The following is a 24,908-nucleotide window of genomic DNA, read 5'->3' as shown; positions in this document are numbered from 1 at the left end:
ATCTATGATCAGGGGCCGGAAAATTCTAAATCTTATAATGATGTAGGTCTGGTTCTTTATATGAATTTACTCTTTGGTCTGGTTAAAAAGGCACTCGTCTCGCCATATAGCTTCAATATTTTTATCAATGCAAAGACATCTGTTGGTATATTTTGAAACTCGCTATTCATTAGCAGATGGCGCTACTGATTATAGTTTTTCTATTGTACAACAGATGGCGCTGATTCAAAATTATCTTCAAAGATACTTTTAATCAATTTCCAAAAAGGTTTTACGTTCGGCTGTACGTTTTAAATTGCAATTCTTTATAGTGTTGTGTTATAGAATTAAAACGCAATAATTTGTAAAACGTTTATTTCCATAAATGATAAGACTAAAACAACACTTCTCAGCGGATACAGCTCACTCGTAACTTTGCATCACAATCAATGTCTTCGCGTTATTTATAAGGCTATTTATGTGCCTATTACAATATGTATAATATTAAATATACAGGGGGTATTGGTAGGACGCCACGATCACATTAGGTTTTTGAACAAATTATGGTGCCGCTATAGACGAAAGTCAATTTTCATATCATAATTCATATTGAGTATATACGCAAGGCAGAGCCATATATATGTGATAGCCCAGTGGACATGACCTCAGCCTCCGATTCCGGAGGGTGTGGGTTCGAATCCGGTCCGGGGCATGCACCTCCAAGAAGGAAAAACATCGTGAGGAAACCTACATACCAGAGAATTATCTTAATTCTCTGCGTGTGTGAAGGCTGCTAATCCGCATTGGGCCAGCGTGGTGGACTATTGGCCTAACCCCTCTCATTCTGAGAGGAGACTCGAGCTCAGCAGTGAGCCGTATATGGGTTGATAACGACGATATACGCAAGGATATCGTTACATTAAAGAGAGATTAAAAAAATTCAATTGAATTTTGGTATAAGTACAACAAATAAATACATCGTCATTCAAACTTCTACGGCGACACAATGAAACCATTTGGTTCACAAGGTACAATAGAACTTCCAACTATTGTATGTATGTATAATTGTATAGGTATGTTTTTTAATTCAAATTTAATTCACTAAAATGACAGCTTTGCCCCTAGGCCTTTGCCTAGGGCAAGGTAAGCAAAAATTAGCAACGTTTAGGTGTGTGCATATGTATCCACAATGTTTATGACATTGAAATGACTTTTGCCGATATCTCAATAACATTAGTGATATTGTCATTAATTATTTAATTTAATGGGTTGAAATTAAATGAATAAAGGCAAAAATATTTATCTGTCGTGTACATTTTTTATGATTATGTGTTGTGACATCACGACATGTCACAACACATAGGTGTAAATGTTGCCATATAAAATGTCATCACGACACGACATGTCGAAAAAAGGAATTTCCGCCTTTAGATACATTGTGACAAACGTCTTTTGCGGTCTTGTAATTTGTCACCTACATATTATTGTATCAACTGTTACCACCAGTAAGATTAATTGAAACAATTACTTTACATCATTTATAATGTATCAAGAAATATATGTTATATCTTTAAAAAGATGGCGTCGTGTACCCCTGTAGTTAAATCCTATAACATAATTAAAAGCAAGTTACTGCGTAGACGGTTAACCAAATAATATTTAACCAAAATGGCTGGATAGAGACTAGGAGCTTTTTAATATATTTATTTATATATATAAATCTATGTATTCAGAACTAAACATATCCAATAAACGTTTAATATATAAAACAAATTAAATTAGTAATCAATCAAAATAAATAATATATTAATAAATCAATCAACATAATGGCATTTCTCTTCATTATTCATACAATTTTCACAAATACATTTTCATTACAGTGTTTCGCTCAATACAGTACAGTCTCAAAGAAAAATCTTATAAATAGCATTATTATATTTTCAATCACATTTTTGCAAATTCGCACACATTAATGATAGTGCAGTTCAATTTATAATACTTTTTTTATTTCAGAGAACCTACTGTTGACATGTTTTCTAAAAAAAACGTGTTATATTCATTACTATTAAAATATTATATAACTATTAATTTAAGAAACAAATTGTTTTATATATGAATATTTACGTAAATAAAATATTAAAACACTGGTAAGTTACTGAGTATATTTTAAATGATTATTATTTTACCTATATATTATTGTCAATAAATGATATACCTTTCTTAAATTATTTAAATAACCAGATATCTTAATGCTATATACTTTGAAAAGTAAGAATGAACAGGTACATATCATAAGAAATAATAAATTTTTAAGAGGAAATATCAAGTGATTTCAAAATTATTACAAGTTACAGCTGTGTATTAATTAAAATAGATAATTGGAAATATGAAATAGATTAAATTACTAGGTATTTATAGGTTGTGTTCATATATTTTTTTGGTTGCCAATAGGTACTCAAATTCGTTGTGTGTATATGGGTAGACAAATGGTCGCTACGACTTAATCCGCGTGGGCTTTCATTTTCGGAAAAGAAAAGAATCTCTAATTCAAATTGTCGACATGAATATTACTTTCGTTCAAGACAACTTACCGATTGTATGCAACCAGACAGAAAAATGTACAATCCTGAATCTGATTACCTTTCTGATTTTAAATTCATCATCATTATCAACCCATATTTGGGCTCACGCCTTAGCCTGAGTGTCTTTCAGAATGAGAGGGGTTAGGTCAATATTCCTCCACGCTGGACAATATACCTATAATGTTCAATTATTTTTTTTGATTTTATGGCTTGCTGCTGTATACATACAGTGTATTTACTGTAAAACATATCCAATGACATTTACATTCACATTCAAAGACAGAAAGTCAATCAGTGAAGTACGCATTTGTAAAGGTGGACCTGTATGAACATAATAAATTCAGCTTATTTTCCCTGTTGGCCAATATCATTTCGTCTAAGATTTAAATGGAATAATCTAGTAAAAAAGACAAGTATTTTTAGTACATTTTTCATTTCTGTATCGTTCTGAAGAGTGGGCCCAATTTCGGAATTGGGTCTTTATCTTTTTGAAGAAATCGTAAAAAAATATTTACTGACAGCAATTGTACGCGGATCAAGTCGCAGGCATTCGTTGGATAATATTCATTTGGAACAAACTTTTAAAATTTTTAATGACAGACGTTTAATGGTGGTGAAAGTACAAGATTAAAGTTTTAACATGCTATGTTATATAATATATAATAATTTGACTATTTTTAGAGTAAACTGTTAATGGATTCCTATGCAGAAATTGAGTTTCGTTCCATTTACAACGAAAAAGCTTTAGTTTAATCTGTGATATAATTTCTAGTACAACAAAAGCAGTGCTCTGTTAACTTTAATACTTAGGTTACATTTGTAAATATTTCGCTAAACCAAATTGCTACTCCTAATTAAATATTTATTTACATCACAAAATGTATATCAAAATTAAACATTTCAAGAGTAAATTTAATTTTTTTTTGTTGCTGCTAATAATAATATAATTTATAGGCTTTGAAGCACAAGGCAATTTAGAATACAGATTAAAAGTATTAAAATAATTTTTTCGTCTAATATATTTCTATTTTCTCTCCAGATGGCCAGAATATTGCACGTAATTGTATTTATAAAAATAATTAATACACTACTTACTATGTAGCCCTGATAACATTCGCTTTCAAATATTATTAATAAATGATTGTTTCTGTCGGCGACTGTACATAAATCTCTACACTAAATGTATGACTTTCCTTATCCCTCAGAAAATAAATAACTATCGGCTGAAATTTTACATCCCTTTTCTAAATGTATGGTTAGCGCTAAGTATATTTGTCGCTCTGAAGTTCGCGTTTCGAATTGCTGTTTATTTTGCGCACTCAAACCAACTTCAGACTGACACTGACTTTTTGCGAACTGTATATTTCTATAGGTATTTCTTACCCCTCATTTGCACGAGAGTTTTTTTACGTACGTTAAAAAAGCGTTTAAATTCAAATATAGTATGAACTTAAGCCCTTCTTCGCACAAGAGTTTTAAAAGCGTTCAAATATAGTATGAAGTTAATTAAAGTTAAAAAAACGTTTGTATTTTAAAAACGCTGTCGTGTGAACATATACATGGAATTTGTATCTAAACGCTTTTTCAACGTCCGTTTTAAAAACTCGCGTGCGAATGTGGGGTAAATGAAGGTCTATTTCCAACGCCCAACATTGAAAATGCAACACTGCTAAAAAAAGCGTCATGTTTTAAAAACGCTGTCGTGTGAACGTATACTTAGGAATGCATTTGTTGTGTTTAAACGCTTTTTTAACGTCCGTTAAATATGCATGCTTAGCATGAGTGTTGTTTAATATCAGAATACCTATAATATAATTTTTGAGTACTGTTACAATTTGCCGACCAGCAGCGGAGATCTAATGTCAGTCACTGACAATCAAGTAAACTCACATGCCTGCAGCGCTAACGGCTTGATCGTGTGTTGGTCGCGATGTACATGACATCATGCCGACGGTGCAGGCACGTAAGCTTACTTGATCGTCAGTGGCTGACATTATGGATATTTTTTCAACATGCATCAAACCTATTCACTTTTAATTAGTAAGAGTATTTCAATTACACAAAAAGAAAATAACTACAAAAGCATTCGAATATTCATTAAAATAATATAAATAAAGATTATAATTAATAATAAAAAAAATCTAAATGCGTTAAGATTTAAACGCAGTTTTTCTAGATAGACCAATAAAATATTCAATAATATGGAATGGAAAATGGCAAGCTCTCCTCTAAATTTCCACATTAATACATAACTCTGGTTACATACTGTACTGACTAGTGATATTTATGTGCATCGAAACCTAATTAAATACACTAAAAATCATGCTCATTTTTTTCCACCATAGACAATAATAATATCAATTTGAGAACATAATACTCATTCAAACATCGAACGCAACGCTCAAATCGAATCAACCGAACATTTAAAAATAGAACACCGTCAACCCATCGAAAGGTTCTTTACAATCACCTCGTGACTCCGTCGATTTAGGTCTTTTACTTCTTTGTTATGATTCGATTCGACTAGCATAGAGTGTCTTTTTGCGTTGAGATCTTTCTTCCTCCTCTCTACGTCGGGACTGTACGGTTCTGACACACGTCGGTCGAGATTCACTTGACTCTGTCCCTGTGTAGTCGAAAAAGAACCTTGCCTAGGAAGCGACGGCGACTGTTGCTCCGGATTCAAATGCGGAAGATAGGTTTGGAATGATGGCCGGATTTGCGCAGCGTCCATTATGGAACCTTTTAAATGGAAAATTGTATTTGTTAATACAAACAAGTCTGTACATTTTAATAAGTATATTTTAGGTACTGTTTAAATATATGTATAAACACAAATAATGTCATTTATAATCTATTATTTAAATAAGGTAAGTTATGCGGTTGTTTGTGCATATACATGAGGCATACATTACGTCCGACTTGTAAATGTAAGGCTAGTCGTCTATGAGAATACGTGATAGATAGTGGATATGGCTTCTGCCTCCGATTTCGGAGGGTGGTGGGTTCGAATCCGGTCCGGGGCATGCACCTCCAACTTTTCAGTTGTGTGCATTTTAAGAAATTAAATATCACGTGTCTCAAACGGTGAAGGAAAACATCGTGAGGAAATCGAGGAGGAAGGTTTTCTGTGTGTGTGAAGTCTGCCAATCCGCATTGGGCCAGTGTGGCGGACTATTGACCTAACCCCTCTCATTTTGAAAGGAGACTCGAGCTCAGCAGTGAACCGAATATGGGTTGATAATGACGATTATTTGACTAAATATAAAAGCAAAAATACAAGTCCCGAAGTCTGTGCTAGGTCTAGCCTATGTAAGAAAAACACAATATAATATTATTTACATTTGTACAATGTACATCTATATTTTATACTAACTTCCCATCAATTGATAATGATACTCAATGTGAAGATGGGAAGTTTATATAGAATATACTTACATTTAATTTACTACTATAACTGCAATCACAATAATATTATTTTACTACATTGATGAATCGTTAAACTATAAATGTATAAATATTAATAACTTTTGTTATTTGTGTCAAGGAGAAGAAATCAAACCAAAGACAGTTCTAACCTGTGTAAGTTTTATTTAGTTAAAAACAATTTTGTACAGTGTAAACATGCAAAAACATACTAACTACAACTACTTAGCACACAAATGGCGGTACAATGTTTTAAGAGATCACAATTTAATGAAACTTTTAAGTAATATCAATACTTTTGTAAGTTTATTAATAAGTAGTAAGTATTAGGAAGCACTGGGGTTAGTTATAAAAATTAAACAAACATACAATGACACGAAAATGGTATAAACAGAGGTTAATTTAAGGAAATTCATAAGGCAGAAAGTATCATGACTTAATTTTCTGAAAAAAAAACGCCAGGTGTTTAGACATTTTCCGCAAAGTATCTCAAAAATGTTAGATGTTTAGACATTTTGACGGCCTCCGTGGCGCAGTGGTATGCGCGGTGGATTTACAAGACGGAGGTCCTAGGTTCGATCCCCGGCTGGGCAGATTGAGATTTTCTCAATTTGTCCAGGTCTGGCTGGTGGGAGGCTTCGGCCGTGGCTAGTTACCACCCTACCGGCAAAGACGTGCCGCCAAGCGATTTAGCGTTCCGGTACGATGCCGTGTAGAAACCGAAAGGGGTGTGGATTTTCATCCTCCTCCTTGACAAGTTAGCCCGCTTCCATCTTAAGACTGCATCATCACTTACCATCAGGTGAGATTGTAGTCAAGGGCTAACTTGTAAAGAATAAAAAAAAAAAAACATTCCGCAAAGTATCTCAAAAATGCCAGGTGTTTAAACATTTTCCGCAAAGTTATGACAAATATGGGAGTCACGGCGACGCCATAAATGTAGTCGAGTCAAGTTCTAGGGATGTATCAATTTCTTTTTTGATTGTGTGTGCCTTAATGGGATCTCAGCGGCGTTACCGGGAGGTTTGGGCGATCGCAGAAGCATCGCCTGATGGTGCCCGAAGGCAGAAGCAGAAGAGATGGGAGGAACGACTCTGTGAGGGTGTCTTCTCCGAGATTCTGACCTCAGGATGTATCAAAGTGAAGTTGACTTCTATATGACGTGACGTTGCCGCATGGATTTAATGTAGTTACGGAAAATAGCAATATATATTTTTAATTCTTCATCAAATTGACAAAAGGTAAAACTCGATTACAAAGATTATCTGACAATTTAGTTCATTTTTAATTAAATAAGTTAGTAACAAAACAAACACAAGTATCCAGAAACAAAATTAACCACATTACATGTTACACGAAATTAGTCTACAGAGGGTTAGCAACACAGATACAGTTTAGGACAAAAATTAAAGGTACCTGCAAACTTACTACACTAGGTGGGCCGACCTACAAGGAGAAATGGGACTTTAGAAAAATTTTAAAAAATAAAAGAAAGGAAAGACTCAAGTTACGCTGTACATAAGACATGGTCAAAGACAAGAGACGAATATCTTTGCATTCCATGGATTCACCGTGCAGGTCCATTGCGTGGTAGAGAGAAAAACTCCGAGCAGAGTCCCGGACTTGTAACTACGGGATGTAGGGTTAAGGAATGTTATGTACAGCGTAAAGTGACTTACAAGTGTTTTCAGATAGCATGGGTACGGTGACAGTCGCCTTTATGACGTTCATAATACGTACAATTATCGTGAATCGCGGCAATATTTCAAGAGTGAAATGAACTGTCACCCGCACCATCCTACATAAAACAAGCTGTAGTAAGGTAAAGTTTGGCTGTAGAAAGAATGCGTTCTATATAATATAATAATGGGGTAAATTTAATAGAAAATAAATATTAATTAAACCTAATATTATTACACAAACTTTCAACTGTTTATTTAGTTTTTATTCGACCAACTGTCAAACGTCAAAGATACATTCTTTCTGCAGCCGCACCGAGTCGTACTCTCCTGCTCCAAATACGAAATTATTAATTAAATTTAATTAATAAAGCCGTTAGTAGATTAAAGTTTAGTTTAGTTATTATACGCAGTTGGAGAAGAAGCGAATGTGAAATTGAACACGCATCGATTTTGTAAGTACGAGTAAAGTAAATATTGCTTGAAAAGATTCAAGCAGATTCCCAGCACATTTTGCATCTGAGATATTCTCACTGTAAATAATTCCAGAATGCGTTTCTGGTGTGCTGACGTTACTTTAGTTTATACTCACAAACGCGTTTGTGATGTCACCTGGCAGGCGTCCACTGATCCGCATCGCATCAAACGGATTTTATATGATTCTTTGTATAGAAAATCATACCAGTGCGTTCACTGATCCGCATCATACGGATTTTACCTACCGTAAAATTAAAAATCCGTTTGATGCGCTGCGTCCGATACGTACGATGCGGATCTGTGGACGCCTACCATACCTATTCGTACTATCTAAATCCAAAATATTATAGTTTAGTGCTTGTTTGGGTTTAGATATAGTTTTCAAACACAGACAGGCACTAAAACTGTATTTTGTCACGGATTCACGTACAATGAAGAATCGCTATTGCAAACAGGTTGATTAGATCAAAAATCGATAAGTGTGCGAGAGAGATATACTACATTTGAAAGTCCGTTTTGGCTTGGATTGGAGAAATTGATAAGTAAAACTGTAGGACCCTGAACGAAATGAACACCTCCGATCAAATAAATATGGACTTCTGCCGCACCCAAATTCACCAACAAAATTGTCTGGTACTTTTTGAGGCGACGAGGGAAACTCACACATCGAAAATAATCAGTTGACTGAAAGCGAGTTAATGTGCAAAACTTAAAGAACGTTCGTTAACGCAACGAACCTTTAATTTATACACAAACACGCTTAGTCTGTGATCTGACGACTACATCCAAGACGAAACAGACTTTCCAAAATAGAATGACAACAAAAGAAAACGCAACGTGCGTCACAACATGCGTCGAAATGCTATCAAGAAGAGTGCGTACGCAACTAAGGCACAGTCGCAAGCTCGCAGCGCTACGAGCAGCACGCACTGCGCGAGCGGTCGCTTACCCAGCGTGCGCACCAGACACGGCGTCACTGACTGCTTCTGGCTCATGGCTGTTTTATGGTGTTCAAACGACAGAATGGCGAGTATAACTTCTAGGGAGTTGAGAAAGCGGCAGTGAAACACACGAAGAGTAAGTCGAGAAGGCGGCCAGGGAAACAGGCGAAGAGTAAGTACCGGGTTCACCCTCCCACGATTTGGTCCGTATGACTGTGAGGTCAGACGGGAAGGGGGAGGAAAGGGGGGGGTGTTTTAGCATTTTTCAAACAATAAACAGTTGACATGAAGAGAAATAATATGTAATACTGAAGGAACGTTCGTTAACAAACATAACACGCTTTGTCTGTGATTTTACCATAGCATCCAAAGTGAAACAGACTTTCCAAAATAGAATGACTACAAAAGAAAACACGTGCATTACAATTTCCTCGAAATGCTATCAAGAAGAAGAGTGCGTACGCTACAAAAGCTCAGTCGCAAGCTCGCAGCGCTACGAGCAGCACGCACTGCGCGAGCGGTCGCTTACCCAGCGTGCGCACCAGCCACGGCGTCACCGACTGCTTCTGACTCATGGCCGCTTGCATCTCGTTCAGCGCTGCGTTCAGTTGGTGGCTCAACTCCTGTGGACAAAACCAAATTCTAATACTTAAAGCCGGTTTCATCATCTTCTGATAAGTGTCAGATGATCTAACTGTAAGTTTTGTCACTTCCTTGACATATATCGAGAGTTTTGTCTGTCTTTTTGTCAAGTCACTGGCACGCCGATTGTGATGGATAAGATATAGGCTCATCATCATTAACAACCCATGTAATGTCATGTAGTCCACCATAGGTATCCAGGCCTCCGAATCGAAGGCAGAGGTCACTGGGCTATCTAAGTTATAGAGTAATATTTATATATACTATAATACTATATATATATATACTATATACTATTTATTTCCACTTACAAACCCCCCCAAGTCTTGGAGAGGTCATTATAGAACATCAAATGTATACAATCGGGTTTTTGATTTCAATAGTGATCAATTTTGAATCAAAAGTGTCACCCTAAGCACGCCAACCCACATTTGAATAGCGTGGTGGTTCTTAGACATCAGTAAGATTAAATATTACCGACCTGATTACTGCATTGCGCCTGCACATGTGCCAGCTTAACCTGCGCTAATTCCAGCTCAAGGTCTCGCACTCTCTGCTTTAAACGGGCCTCTGTGTCGCTTGAATTCTCTTTCTCTTCTTCAGCCTTTTGTTCGATTTCTGAAAAACCACATTTTTAAAATCAATAACTTTATTGGAGCATTAACAATAATTTTGAATAAAATATTTACTTCGTACCTTCTTTATTGTCCTTCTGCGCTAATTTTAAACTGCAGTTCATACAACTTTTCACACAATCCTGTAAAAATAATCATTCATTAATATAAAAATAGCATTTTTTTTAACATCCATATTTTTACTATTAAACTAAAAAATGCGTAACATAATTGAAGCATATATTATAGCCAGGTAAATAAAATATCGCTTTCTCTTTCGTCCCATCATAACGAAAGAGAGCGATATTTTAGATTCCGCCGCTATTGCTCGATAATTGTCTTTTCTTCTAGGTCTAAGATGCGCGCCACGATATATATTGTGAAGACAAAAATACGTAGTCGACCAATAACGTAATATAAATTTAAACAGTCATTAAAATCACCTCATGCCATGTGCGTTAAAATATATAACAAATTAGATGAAGGTTTAAAAAACCAAACTACTCGCAATTTCAAAACCAATCTCTTTCGCTGGCTGTGTAGTACATTTTATTCAGTACATGAATTTCTTGTAAATAAATTATAATCATTGTCTGACATTTCTAATATTACGAGTAATGCTTGACTTTCTTTTAATCTATAATTATTCTATTTTTTAATTATTATTTATCGTGTTTTATGTACTCTGACGTAGACTAAATTTCGTTTTGACATGTATAATTTTATGCTTATTTCAAATTTAAATTGTATTACTAAATTAAAACAATTGTATGATTGTGGGTAAGTAATATATACTCAAACAATTATATAAATTGTAAAATTTGCGCGCCATTTATATGGCAATACACTGTGACTTTATATTTTGTATGTCCATCTTGTATATTTATTAAGTGTATTAAGGCAAATAAAGTTCATTTCATTTCATTTCAACGGCCGAATCAAAATCTATTTCTGTTACCTTATCGCAACGAAAGACAGCTATATTTAAATTCTGTCGATATTGGTCGACAAAGTCTCTTCAGAAGATATGTCATTGTTAGGCCTACAGGATTATACCTGAACTTGGTGCAACTGTTTGTCGAGTCGCGCGCAGATCTCTCTGTAGTCGCGCGCTACGGCTGCATAGTGCACCGACTCTTTCTGTGCCTCTTCGAAACTACTGCGACTCTGAAATATACACATTACTATAAATTATAGAAATATGAAAAAAAAATACATTTATTTTATCGCTATCCAGTCGTTAGTTTGTACACCATAAAAGTAAGTGTGAGAGGGTTATTAGCAAAATCTCTCTATAACTTACTTAAGGACTTTGGCCTTTCTAAAACTTCAGCATGTTCTATATTAGAACGGGTATCCAAAGCTACTCTAGGATCTTACCAAATTTGGCTAGGTAGGGAGAACCATACGAGCCGAGAAGGGGAGTGTTAATTGATTATCAAGGAATTCCTTAACCCTATGTCCATTGGTCACAAGTCCAGGGAGTTGTTATGGTGTATCCATGGAATGCTAAGATATTCATCTCTCTGATTGTGACTCTCCCCTATGCCGTAATCAAAAAAATGCACAACAAATCCACTGGGCCGCCATCTTTAAAATGAAATGACGTCATGCTAACATAGAATTGTCATCAAACTAAATGTGTAAGCCAAATGACAATGCAGCTCAATCACATTTGAAAATCCGTTTTGAAAACATTCAGATGCAAGATGTTAAATAACCAAAACATTAAAATAAATGAAAACTTTTAGAGGTACGTAAACTTAACGTAGTTTTACCTGTGCGAGTTGTGACTCCAGCAATTCTTTATCCTGTTGCAACTGAGAATTTATTCCTTTTAACCTTTCCAACTCCACGTTTATTTTTTCATTTTCTGCCGTTTCTGCAAGCGAGAAGATATTTTATTTTAAAGTCAGACAATTTTTTTCATCATCAACAGTTAAATTTAACATAATATCACAATCTAGGGTGCACGTGGATTTCGTGGATTCGTCATAGAACGATTTTTCTTATAGAGCGAGATACACAGACCTTACTTGAATACTGAATTGCAGTAGCCAACTATGGAGATTGTCACCATGGTTCAAACTCCAAACTTTATATAATTTCTTACACTTCACTTCCCCGCACGCAAGTTTTCACACCCGCGCAATTTTCCCCCTGTCGCTCGCACATCATGGGAGTGTCATTAACTAACTCGCCAGACTATACAATTTTATATTGCGCATGTTAACGCACGATTTTCGGAAACGTCAAAAGGATTGCATCCGATTATAGCACTTACCTATGGTAGGACCATGGACAGAGTAACTTATAGCTTTTTTACTAACTTTTAGAAAACAAATAAACGTTACTATTACCTTTGATAAACTTCTCGTATTCGAGTTGGTACTTCTGTAGCCTCTTGACTTTAATACTGCACGCTAGTTTGACTATTTGACGCGACGCCTCCTCTGCACGACACTTCTTTGGTAAAGTTACCCTGTAAATAAAAGTCATTTTAGAAATGTATACTAAAGTATTTTTTTCTCCTGGCACGAAAATAGATTCAAATCATAATACTTTCAAGATTAAAGTTTTAACAGATAAACATTCAAAAACGAAATAATAAAATTTTTAATTCAATAAATACACCGAGAGTTAGCGAATAGCTTGGCTGCCAAGATTTAACTTTCAAATGCTAATTAGTTAACAAATAACCTTATCGTTTATTATTAATTACATACAAGTAAATCACTTGACAGTAGCTATAAATGTTGATGCTCGATGTTGGAACACGGATGGAAAGTTCTCTTGTGTGCTTTCCAGTGACTAATGTACCCTATTTTGGCCTTAAAAGTGCGACTACATAGGGCACAAGTTAGCACACCATCACAGTAATTGTATGGAATTGCGGTAGCTATAAATAACAATTAACTAAGCCCAAACAAGTAATGTGATCTATATTTTCATATTTTAGGACAATAAGCAAAGTATTAACCAAAATAAACAAGATATTACCTGAAATATTTGAGTACGCCCTCAAAATCGTGCTGCAAGAGATCTTTGCGTGCGCGCGTCAACAACGCTAGGGAAACTTGGAACAGTGTGTCCATGCCTTGCAGCAAAAACACGTCCAGAATGTGGTAAACCTGTAGAAAATATGAATATGTTATCCAATGACAACTTAGCCGGTGACTGCGATCTTATTTGTTGTCCAGATGAGTCTTAGATGAAAGCGGGCTAAGTTGGAAGAGGTACAAGTTCATTCTACATCTATTAACGTTCGTAACGGAACCCTAAATCGCGTAAGTTGGTAACTAAATACGTCTTGGCCGATAGGGTGGTAACTAGCCACACGGCCGATGCCTAGCACAAAACCAGACCTGAGTTAATTCTGAAAAAAATAAATTGCTTTACCCAAGATGGGTATCGAACCTAGGACTTCTATTGAAAACCACTGCCAAATGCGCCTGATGATGATACACTCAAAAACATACATCACAGAGAGGTCGAGGTTATATCCCCGCCCGCTGTTCGTATCCATTCCTAACAGTCTTTTGCCACTAACTGGAGGGGAAGAAAAATATATGGCAAATATTAAAACAAATACTACGTAAGTGCCATAGAATAACTTACCAATGGTAATGGAAACCGAGCAGTGAACACGGTGAGGAACCACTGCGACGCGAACATATGAGGCTCCACGCCCAGCTCCAGGAAGTGAGCGCGCAGGTCATTCAATTGCTCCTATGACGAACATTCAATATTGTATATTGACAATATATCGATAATAATCTACAGATTGGCGACTATTTCACAGACTGACTTCTTTGAAAAAGCATTATTGGTTGTAATAAAAAAATATGGAAGCTCCAATTCTTGTTAGGAAAGTGAATCCGTTCAAAAATCCCAACAAGACTTCTTTAGGAATGAAGGAACACATTCGAGGCTATGTTCGTAACAAGACTACTATAGGAATGAAGGAATACATTTGAGGCCAGGATCTTAACAAAGACTTCTTTAGGAATGAATTAACACATTCGAGGCTATGTTCGTAACAAGACTACTATAGGAATGAAGGAACACATTCGAGGCCAGGATCTTAACAAGACTTCTTTAGGAATGAAGGAACACATTCGAGGCTAGGATCTTAACAAGACTTCTTTAGGAATACAGGAACACGTTCCATTTCAGAATTTAAACGTTCCATTTTAGAATTAAACACGTTCCAGGCTAATATCTCAACAAGGACTTCTTTAGGAATGAAGGAACATGTTCAAGGTTAGAATCTTAACAAGGACTTCTTTAGGAATAAAGGAACACATTCGAGGTTAAGATCTTAACAAGGACTTCTTTACAAATGAAGGAACACATTAAAGGCTAGGCTCTTAACAATACTTCTTTAGAAATGAAGGAACACGTTCGAGGTTAAGATCTTAACAAGAGTTCTTTATGAACAAGACTTTAGAGATTAAGGAAAAATCACAAAAAAGGATATAAAATTCTTAAAATAAATTAATAATTTCTTTGTCACATCCATAATTAAGACGAATTTAATGACATCACACAATGTTGAACCTCTTTTCAAGGGTTAAGACTGTAGAGCATGCCAAAAAATGCAAGACTCAATATATTCACCTCCATCAACCGGTCCAGTTGATGCAACCGCATGTACAGCGCCTCGAAACCGTCTTTGTACAACTCGCGCAACCCGTACCCGTACATCAGACGCACTAACAGGCAAAATGCTTGCTCCTCCGGCATCTGGGGGGCAAAGTCAAATTATTCACTCAAACATTCAAAATTCATTGTTAAAGTTGATTCAGTTTACAAGTATTTTGCTACTAACTATCTCGTCTCATCGCAATAAATGCCTTCGTCATGGTAGATAATAGATATTATTAATATAGGCCAATATTTATTTATATCTTTCAATTTCCCAGACTTGGGAACAGGTACAATTCTTGACTCTTTCCAAATATTGGGAAAGCTACCATCCGAGAACTCCTTATAATCATTGTAAGCACGATTGATGTCTCTCTATCACGAAATACAAAAGGCGGCACGATCCTATGGTGTCCCCTGATATTAAAAAAAATTAGGTATCAAGGGGGGTTACAGGTATTTAAACATGTGTGATGCGTCTCGTGACATGTCTCATGACGAGAGAAACAAAAATGTCGAAAATCTCTCTCTCTATCCCAACGCAATGAAGATTATATTTCATTCCATTTCGCCGTTATTGGTGGTGCCTATTGGAAACTGCAACTAAACTCGAACATGTCATCACTATCATATCAGCCGATGGACATCCACTGCAGTACATAGGCCTTTTATAGGGACTTCCAAACGCCACGATACTGCATCCAGCGAGTCTTGATGTTGTACTCGTCAGTCTACGTGAGGGGTCACCATTCCAGCACTTTGGGACACCATTTTTTTTTAAATCAGGGAACATGTACTCACGTGCAGCAGCAGGGTAGCAGCCAAGAAGCTCAGCCCCTGGCAGTAGCCGACCTCGTGGTCGTAGACGGCGTAGGCGCGCGCCATGCGCAGCAGCGAGTCCTGCCCCAGCCCGCCCGCCTCGCGGAAGAAGTCGTGCGCGGGGAACGTGCGCGCTATGTCGCGCTGTATCACCGCCTCGAACGGACAGTCCTGGTAACAGAGGATACCATGATTTTATAAAAAGCCCCAAGGCCAGTAGGCCTTTATTGCGTCAATAACGGAATTTCACGGGACGAGAGAAAGATCATCGCTCTCTATTACGTTTCATCACAGCGAAAGAGATATCTTTGACATTAGCCTTCATCTCTTTCGTTACTGGTCGACAATTTGTCTCTTTTTTTTTATTCATAGTAGACTTGCGCTTGACTACAATCATGCCTGGTGGAAAGCAATGATGAGGTCTAGGTTGGAGCGCGCTTGCCTAGAAAATGCCTATTCACTCTTGTCTTGAAGGTGCACAAATCATAAGTGTTAGGAAACACAGAAGCCGGAAGGCATTCCACATCTTCGCTGTTCTTATTAGAAACGTCGATGCGAAACGTTTCATGCGAGTCGACTGGACATCGACAACAAAAGGATGCCAATTTTATCATACAGGCCCAGGGCCAGTAGGCCATTATTGCGTCAATAACGGAATTTCACGGGACGAGAGAAAGATCATCGCTCTCTATTTCGTTCCTATTATTAGCCTTCATCTCTTTCGTTACTGGTCGACAATTTGTCTCTCGTCACAAGACATTTAGTGGCTTCTTCCTAGGAATGCAGGCTTCCTTCTTTATAGGAGAGAGGAGGGGATATGGAGCTGAGACTAAACCACTGAACTACGCTGCTTCAAAGCAGGTTTATCGTTGATTATATAAAAGTCACTGTCAAATGTTATTGATAATGACAGAGATCGAGTGCTTAATGAGCATAAACATCTTTTAAGTGAACTTAGAAATGGAAATAGATTATAACCCTGTATTTACAAATAGGCTACCCGGAAATATCTATTTTTCCACGGTTTCCACGGGATCCTTGAACAACAGAATTTCACCCGAATATATTCGCGGGCGTATTTAGTACTAGCGGACGCCCACTAGTACTAAATCCATGGTTTCCGCGGGATTTGTGAAAAACTGAATTCAGTTTTTCACAAATCCCGCGGAAACCATGGATTTTTCCAGGATGAAAAGTAGCCTATGTGTTAATCCAGAATAAAACCTATTTCCATTCCAAATCGCTTCAGTAGCCGCAGCGTAAAGGAGGAACAAACATACACACAGAAACATACAAACTTTCGCCTTTATAATGTGAATGTAAAGTGTGATTAGTGTGATGTGATGGTGTGATTGCATTAATATTACCTTGCTAATAAGAGTGCGATACGTTTCCATCAGCTTGTCGTTCTGGTCCACGCCGGCCAGTCGCAGCCAGACCTCCCCCCGCAGAGCTTCAGGCACCCCCACACGCACCAGCTGATTCAACGCACGAGGCCTGGGGCCGATCCAACTGCAAAAGTGTAAATAAAGTGTAAAAGAGAATCTTCATTATCAACCTATTTGAATGACCCACTATAGGGCGAGGCTTCCTTTTTTATTCTTTACAAGTTAGCCCTTGACTACAATCTCATCTGAAGATGGAAGCGAGCTAAGTTGTTAGGGGTAGGATGAAAACTTTACCCCTTTCAGTTTTTTCACGACCTCGTAACGTTAAGCTGAATCGCTTTGGCGGTCCGTCTTTGCCGGTAGGGTGGTAACTAGCCACGGCCGAAAAAAAAACTACTATGAAAAATGTTAATTCCTCTTTTATGCTCTTACTGAGCTTAGGAAATAACTAACATTTCACCTACCTTCTCAATACTTGTGCCCAATTTTCTAGTACATCGACACCACAATCTTTGGACACTTCGCCAGTGCCACTCAGAAGAGGTTCGTCACCATCTGTTAAATAATAATTGAGAAATCATTTTACAACCAAAATATAGCAAACAAATTGAATTTAACTATAGTTAACAAAACAACATCATTTTAAAATGGTTCAAACTAACATTCATTCATTATTATCAACCTATTTTAGCACCTCAATGCAGGCTCAGTTCTCTTATAGAAATGGGGATTTTGAGTTTCGATATAGCTTGGGTTAGTAATTGTGGTGTACGTGGAATATATGTATAACCTCAGTATGAGCCAGTGTTGGAGAAGGAATTCTCCATTTTATGTAAATTGTGCGTATAGTGCCTATCCTAGTGTTCTTCGCTATTGCTATATTATAGCATAGTATACTCAGAGGCACAACTATCCGCCCACTTTAATATGACGCGAGTATATTAAAGTGAGCGGATAATTGTGCCTCTGAGTATATATCATCAACAGCCTGTATTCGTCCACTGCTGGATATAGGCCTGTCTGAGAGCGCGCCACCACACACGATCCTCCGCCTCCCTCATCCAGCCACTTCCCACTACCTTCTTGATGTCGTCGGACCATCTAGCTGGAGGGCGTCCTACACTGCGTTTGCTAGTACGCGGTCTCCACTCCAGAACACGTCTGCCCCAGCGGCCATCTGTTCTACGACAGATATGGCCCGCCCACTGCCACTTCAGTTTGCTAATCCTTTGGGCTACATCAATTATTTTCGTTCTCCTACGGATTTCCTCGTACCGGATTTTATCCTTCAGAGAGACTCCTAACATAGCCCTTTCCATAGCTCGCTGAGCGACTTGAAATTTGTGGATAAGGCCAATCGTCAGTGTCCACGTTTCCGCTCCATATGTCATAACAGGCAAGACACACTCATTAAAGACTTTTGTCTTCAGGCTTTGGGGTAATGACGAATTGAAGACCCGACGCAATTTCCCGAATGCTGTATATATACACGACTGAAAACATAGTAAAGCCTATAGTTACCGGAGTCAGGTTCAGAAGGCGAGGGCGGCGCGGGCGCAGTGGACAGCGGCGACGGCAGCAAGCTGGACAGCGACAGAGGCAGGTTCAGACGGGAGCGGTCCAGCTCTCCCGACGTCTCCACACTCGCCACTTCGTACTGGAGCTGACCCAGCGAATCTACCGTCTGACAAACAGAAAAGCTTCGTCAAAAAAAAAAGTAATATTTTTAGATATGATCAATATATTCCCTATAAAGCCTCAAAAGCTCAACGGTAAGAGTGGTTGGACTCATCACCAAGGGGTGGTGGTGGTTCAATCCTCACCCCGTTTGTACCCCGTACCCACTCCTAGCAGTCTTTTCCGACTAGTTGGAGCGGAATGAATTGGTCATAATATAGAAAATATGGCAAATATTCTTTAAAAAAAAATCCCTTCCTCTCCAAACTAAGCGAAAGAAATAATAATAATAATCGATAGATACATTAGGAACAATAGCACCAGTCGGTGATAGAACTCTTGACATCTCAGATTTGAGTCATGTATGAATGTATGGAGTTATGTATGGATTTTTAAAAGGTAAGCTTATAGGAATCGGCTTCATAGGACACGTCGCGGGTCGCCGCTGGTATACTGTAATATTGATGCATTCTAACCAGTTATGTGTTTATGGTTACCAATATTCAAAAATCTTTTACTAAAGATTTTCAAAGAATACTTTTTCCTGTGAATCGCCCCATGAGAAAGCTTACCCCATATGTTTGTCTAACCTTAGAGTCTCATTAAGAAAACATGAGAATCAGAAAAAACGATAAGTAAAGATATAAATGTGATATTTCCTGATGATGCACTTTATTCAACCAAAATAACATTCAAATGCTGATACAATCAAAGTTTTTAATATAAAATATTTTAGTTTTAATGTGTTTACCTCTTTCAAATTGATATAGAACTGCTGTACGAGGGGTCTCTTCGAGTAGTACCAAAATCTCTCTGTAGGCGGAAACACTTTCACCGGCGTTTCAACTACAAGTCTGTAACAAACAAAAGAGCTTTTTTAAAGAACGTACGTAATAATTAAACGTTTATTTTATTTTAAATTGTGCTCCATACTAGTGTTTAATTCGCAACATTGCGGTGTCAGGTTTCATTTTTCCACAAAGGGAAAGGGTTTGTTTATTGTAAGATAACCACTTCAATCACAAGCTCTTTCAAGAACATCATTTAGGACGAAGGATTTCATGAGATTTAGACACTTTTCGGAATTTTCACTTTTGCACAAATGCTTATAAACGTCGACATCCTTTTTTAAAACGCATGTCGCGTATGTCACGTGACGGGTAGCATCGACAGTGATTGTACCATTATTTTGTGGTAGAGGAAACACCTCGACCTGGTCACAGGACTTGTGACCTCGACAGTAGGTTTAAGGGATTCCTTCTGACTAGCCAACACTCACCTTCCCTGCCTGACATGTTCTCCATGCCCACACTAAACAATGTATGATAAACAATAACTACAACACAAAAGATTATTGCAAAATCACTAACGCGACTGGCAGCATGACGGCGTCTACGCTGCCTAACAAACAATTGAGCAAGTCATTAAATACCCTTTTATTTATACCAACACTGATACCTCCCCTCTACAATAATTTAAATAATGAATGGTAATACCATCTGTAATCGAGGATCTTGTAAAATAAAAGAGTATGATTCGCACCATGTCATAACTCGAAAAGGGAGAAATACAAATGTAGATCAATAGCTTCGGGACGGAATATTGCTCTCGAGTGATGTTTTCGGATACTTAATAATAATAGTTAATAAAATCGAATAACATGCATTAGGGAAGCTAAACTCACCGCAAGGGGTCTCTAATGCCCCTAATAACGAGATCTAGCGCGAGAGACATATAGGCCGGAGCGCCGTCGCCACTCGCTACGTTGAAGGCGGCCAGCGCTGACTCGCCTGCGTTCCAGAGGGCGCACACCGAGCAACCTGAACCCCCTGAAGAACCGCTTACCTGTATAAAAAATATATATAGGTGGATTTTTAACGGAAAATAAAATATATTAGCCAAATATTGTACATATTCCTCTTCCCTTCCGATTAACCTCCCTTCCCTTTTAAGTTTTCCTAAACCGAAGGTTTTTGTTTATTTCACTTGTTTTTGTCTTTGTGGTGTGCAAATAAAGTATATTTATCTTTATCTTTATCTTTATCTTTATCCCTCAACTTTAGAGCAACAACAAACAAGAATTTAATTGCTGTTCGTTAGTCTCTATCTTTGAGTTTTTTTCGTTTTATTCACTATTTACAGGTGTGCTTTTAAAAACTGGCAAAAGCTGAGACTAAAAAAGACAGAAAATTTTCTTCTTGGATTTTTGAAAAATGCTAAAAATACACACTACAATATAGTACTTATAGATTATTACTTATACTTAGAATATACGTAAGTGTAGTTTAAGCAGAAATGATCATAATATCAGTAATCTTACCATTTCCAGCAGTTGCATATCGGAATGTTTGACGCTACGTCCGGGCGCCAGTAATATTCCGAAACACCTCTCGATGTATAAGCCGCCAGTGTATGAAGACTGCAACAGTTATAAAATCAGCACATTTATATTTAAAAGGATAATTATTGACTACCGAGGACAACCCAAAGGAATCAGTATAGCACTATCTATTTTTTTAGTTTCTTTTACAGATAATAATGTATGCATTATTACAGAATTTTTGAAAATATTACCTACAGTATTATCTTTCATAGGCTTATCATAAGCCTTTGGTATGGGTCATGGTTAGAGGATTTGGTTGACCATAGACTGGGACCATTATTAACACACACCATTGACCACCATGACCATTACACATATTAACAACATACTTGCACCATGAGACAACTCGACGTCTCATACACGACTCAAGAATGACAGTTACATTTCTTTGTTTTACTTTTTTCTAAAGCAACATACAATTTTATCTGCTTAATACTTTTAGTCATAAATTATAATATCGTACCTGTAGATCATCGGATTCCGCTTGTACATTGTTGGAGACCTGTGTAACGTTGATGGTCACTTGTTTGTCTATGCCGCCGCGCAGTTTGTAGCCGAGACGCTCTTTTGGTACGTGGCTAAATGTGCCCTGGAAATTATAAACAATTAACTCTCAATGAGACTTTCAAGCTTCTAATAAAAAAATGTCTTAATCTGGATAGATACTGTAACTGGATTCGGGAGAGAGACTTGAGTGGAAAAGGGAGTATTAGATATCTGTCAGGGGCACCCTATACCCTACACACACGTTCACAAGTGCGTGACTCAACTCAAGGTAATTTTTTGGGATTCTAGAGTCCTATTTTGCTTACAGTTTGATTTGTTAATTAAGTTGTCCTGACAAATATTGTGAATCATAACCTTTGTTCGTCATTGGTTTCTTATTTTGGTAATCCACTTGAGTCTGCTAAAATCAGAACAGGGATAAAGAACGCACACCAAACATAAAGTGTATATGGTAAGTTGTCCTTAAATTTAAAGAAATGCTTTACTGGTAAATTCAGAATTACACGCTGTTCTGTGTACAAAACTAGTGACCCTTAAAGTATAATCTTTAATGGTATTTGAATGGGTGTCATGAAGCTAAGTGTGAAGCTACCAGCATTTTTTCTCATGTTAAGCCGAAATAAATCTAAAAATACACATTGTAAGAACTTAGAATCTGGCTAACTTGGCCTAGACCTTTGCAATCTTCTAAAGCCAATGGGAGCAACTCCATAGTTATCTTACTTACCTATGGTTTGTTGGTTGTGTTGGTGGTTTGGCCTTCACAGACCACTCTACAACAACAGTCGATGTGTTAAATGAAATAGTAAACTCTCCTCACCTTTGCATCAGTCTCCTTTATGTCCACAGTACATTCCAGGACGTGCATGAGTTGCATGGGCGGCGCAGCGGGCCCGAGCCCCTCAGTGAGGGAACCGGTCATAGAGGGAGCAGCGCTGAGGTCGCCGACGAGCGAAGACGCCATGGATCGCGGAATGCGCTCGAATGCTTTGGCGAAACAGCCTAGAACAATGTAATTAATAAATTAAACAAAATCATAATTAATTCATTTCAAGTAAGCTTAATATTCAAAAATTTTTTTGAAACATCAATTTTTTTATTAATTGTAATGACTCTACCACTGGTCTGGAAGGCAGGTTCTGCTGAGAAAAGCCGGCAAGAAACTCAACAGTTGCTCTTTACTATCTATTTGCAATTGATACATTTTAACCACATGCATCACCCTTTTTTAACGAGATAAGTAAATTTGATTTTTCTTATTAAATTTAACTTGTTCAATAAAGAATAAGCCAGGAATTCCCGGGAAACCAATACTTGTGCTAACAACAATTATTGCTACTGAAGATTAAGAGTCAATTTCACCAACTTCTATTAGACGTTCAATAGCCTTCTTCAGACGTGTCGTCTTTGTCGCAAAACATAAAGTCAGAAAGTGGCAAAACTTACTCTTAGACTATGCAGAACTAGTCAGAAGGTGGTGAAATAGGCCCTAAGAAAGTGTACTACAATAGATGAACTTGGAATTGGGAATTAAACCTAAGACACCACTAATAAGAGGCCGGTCCCTAAAAATTGAGGCTTCAAAATTTGTAATCCACAGCGCATTGTAGATTATTTAAATTGGCACCATATATCTCCCGTCCCGTCGTTTTTATTGATAACACGTAATACTGCAAACGTTTATCAACAAAATAATGTGGGCGTAAACACTGATCAAGTATGAGGACATACTACAAGGGCATGTTAAATACTTTCTATTCAATTTATTCTACTTTACAATTGTTAAAAAACGGGATTTCATTGCTACTTCGTAACCGTTTAAAAAACAGGGTTAGGATAATAGAAAACATTGGTCTATAGTAGGTACTAATTACTAAACCTACAGGTACCTAACTATTTAATGTAATTTAAAATTGGTCCAAAACCCAATAAGTGTTGCATACATTCATCAATAACCACCTGAATTGCATAACCACCTGAACTGGGTCCTAACTGAAAATCAGTGCTGCATACTTTTTTTATTGAAAGTATGCGGCAAAATGCTGAGTTGGGGTTTTTTTCTAGGTTGTGCCACATATTACAGGGCATTCTTTAGTGCTCCACTGTTTGAGTGGACAGTTAAGCCATAATATCTTATAATTTAGATTTAATGTGATATGTGGCATTACTTAAAAATAAATATCTTTTCTTTCTAATTAATCAAGTGAACAATTTTTTTGAAATCAAATTAATTTCAAAGCCAAATTTGTATTACAGCATATTAAAAAATAACGAAAAATATAGTATAATAACACAGGTAGTATTATACACATACTAGCGGACGCCCGCGACTTTACCCGCCCCTAGACCTCTCGAGAAATGCGCTCTTAGCAGACGTCTACTATCTATAAACTACCTCACTGCCAAATTTCATATTTGTACGTCGAGCGGTTTTTTGAGATTTCGTGATCAATGCCTTTCACATTTATATATTAAGATATCAGGATAACTGTAAGGAACTGACGACTTGCTAGTTAACATTGACAGCTGAGTTCTACCTTACCTGTCCCTTCATCAAAAGTCTAGTTGGATGGTAGTACCATAATATGTACCAGACTATAATGCCTTCACATCAATTGGATACCAGTAAGTGGAATAATTATGAAACTTTGAAAATACATACAAACAAGAATATTATACTAAATAAAAATATTTAGAAGTGGTGACCAGTGAAAAACATACCTCTCAAAAAAAAACATTTAAATACCTTTTAATTAGACGAATATCATAACATTAATGTATAAACAAAAACACTAAACTAAATTAAAATAACGGATCACAAGAATAACTAAAATCACACGAAGTTTTTCACACAGTTTAATATTAACAATAGCTGACGTACAAAAACCGACGAGTGTTCGGTACAAGTGCCAGATACTTTGTGAAACGAACAATCCAATGCCCAGATAAGAGTTTGACGACCTTATTCTTGTTCACGAAAAAGCGATTCCAAAACAATGACACATTTTTGTTTTTCTTCTCATTCAATCAGCTCAAGATACAGATAAGACAAGAGCAAAAAATGAACCTTTAAAACTAAAGTGTTTTTCAGATAGCATGGGTGACAGTCACCTGTATAACATTCGTAATAAGTACTATTATCGTAAA

The 24,908-nt window shown here is 37.0% G+C and overlaps 1 protein-coding gene across 3 annotated transcripts in view; it reads right to left on the bottom strand.

The window, feature by feature from the left end:
* Positions 1-339: 339 nt before the first annotated feature.
* The window catches only part of LOC112054937 (rab GTPase-activating protein 1-like), a 42,551-nt gene continuing 17,982 nt past the window's right edge, over positions 340-24,908 (bottom strand). For 2 of the 3 annotated variants that reach the window (XM_052891537.1, XM_052891539.1), the window contains 19 exons: positions 22,582-22,763; positions 21,718-21,843; positions 21,192-21,290; positions 20,556-20,716; positions 19,623-19,725; positions 18,716-18,878; positions 17,659-17,749; positions 17,174-17,318; positions 15,789-15,977; positions 14,961-15,086; positions 13,959-14,069; positions 13,341-13,471; positions 12,701-12,822; positions 12,119-12,222; positions 11,397-11,507; positions 10,423-10,483; positions 10,208-10,344; positions 9,614-9,707; positions 340-5,303 (listed from right to left, as the gene is read on the bottom strand). In XM_052891537.1, coding sequence (XP_052747497.1) covers positions 5,002-5,303; positions 9,614-9,707; positions 10,208-10,344; positions 10,423-10,483; positions 11,397-11,507; positions 12,119-12,222; positions 12,701-12,822; positions 13,341-13,471; positions 13,959-14,069; positions 14,961-15,086; positions 15,789-15,977; positions 17,174-17,318; positions 17,659-17,749; positions 18,716-18,878; positions 19,623-19,725; positions 20,556-20,716; positions 21,192-21,290; positions 21,718-21,843; positions 22,582-22,763 — 2,558 coding nt within the window. In that variant the 3' untranslated portion in view covers positions 340-5,001. Of the gene's footprint in view, positions 5,304-7,403; positions 7,434-9,613; positions 9,708-10,207; positions 10,345-10,422; positions 10,484-11,396; positions 11,508-12,118; positions 12,223-12,700; positions 12,823-13,340; positions 13,472-13,958; positions 14,070-14,960; positions 15,087-15,788; positions 15,978-17,173; positions 17,319-17,658; positions 17,750-18,715; positions 18,879-19,622; positions 19,726-20,555; positions 20,717-21,191; positions 21,291-21,717; positions 21,844-22,581; positions 22,764-24,908 lie in introns of all 3 variants that reach the window. The other variant, XM_052891538.1, reaches the window with a different exon arrangement.

This window comes from Bicyclus anynana, chromosome 4 (genome assembly GCF_947172395.1).
Source record: "Bicyclus anynana chromosome 4, ilBicAnyn1.1, whole genome shotgun sequence".
Lineage (NCBI taxonomy): Eukaryota > Metazoa > Arthropoda > Insecta > Lepidoptera > Nymphalidae > Bicyclus > Bicyclus anynana.
Note: the sequence above shows the minus strand (reverse complement) of the source record. Positions and strands in the feature narration are given on the sequence as shown.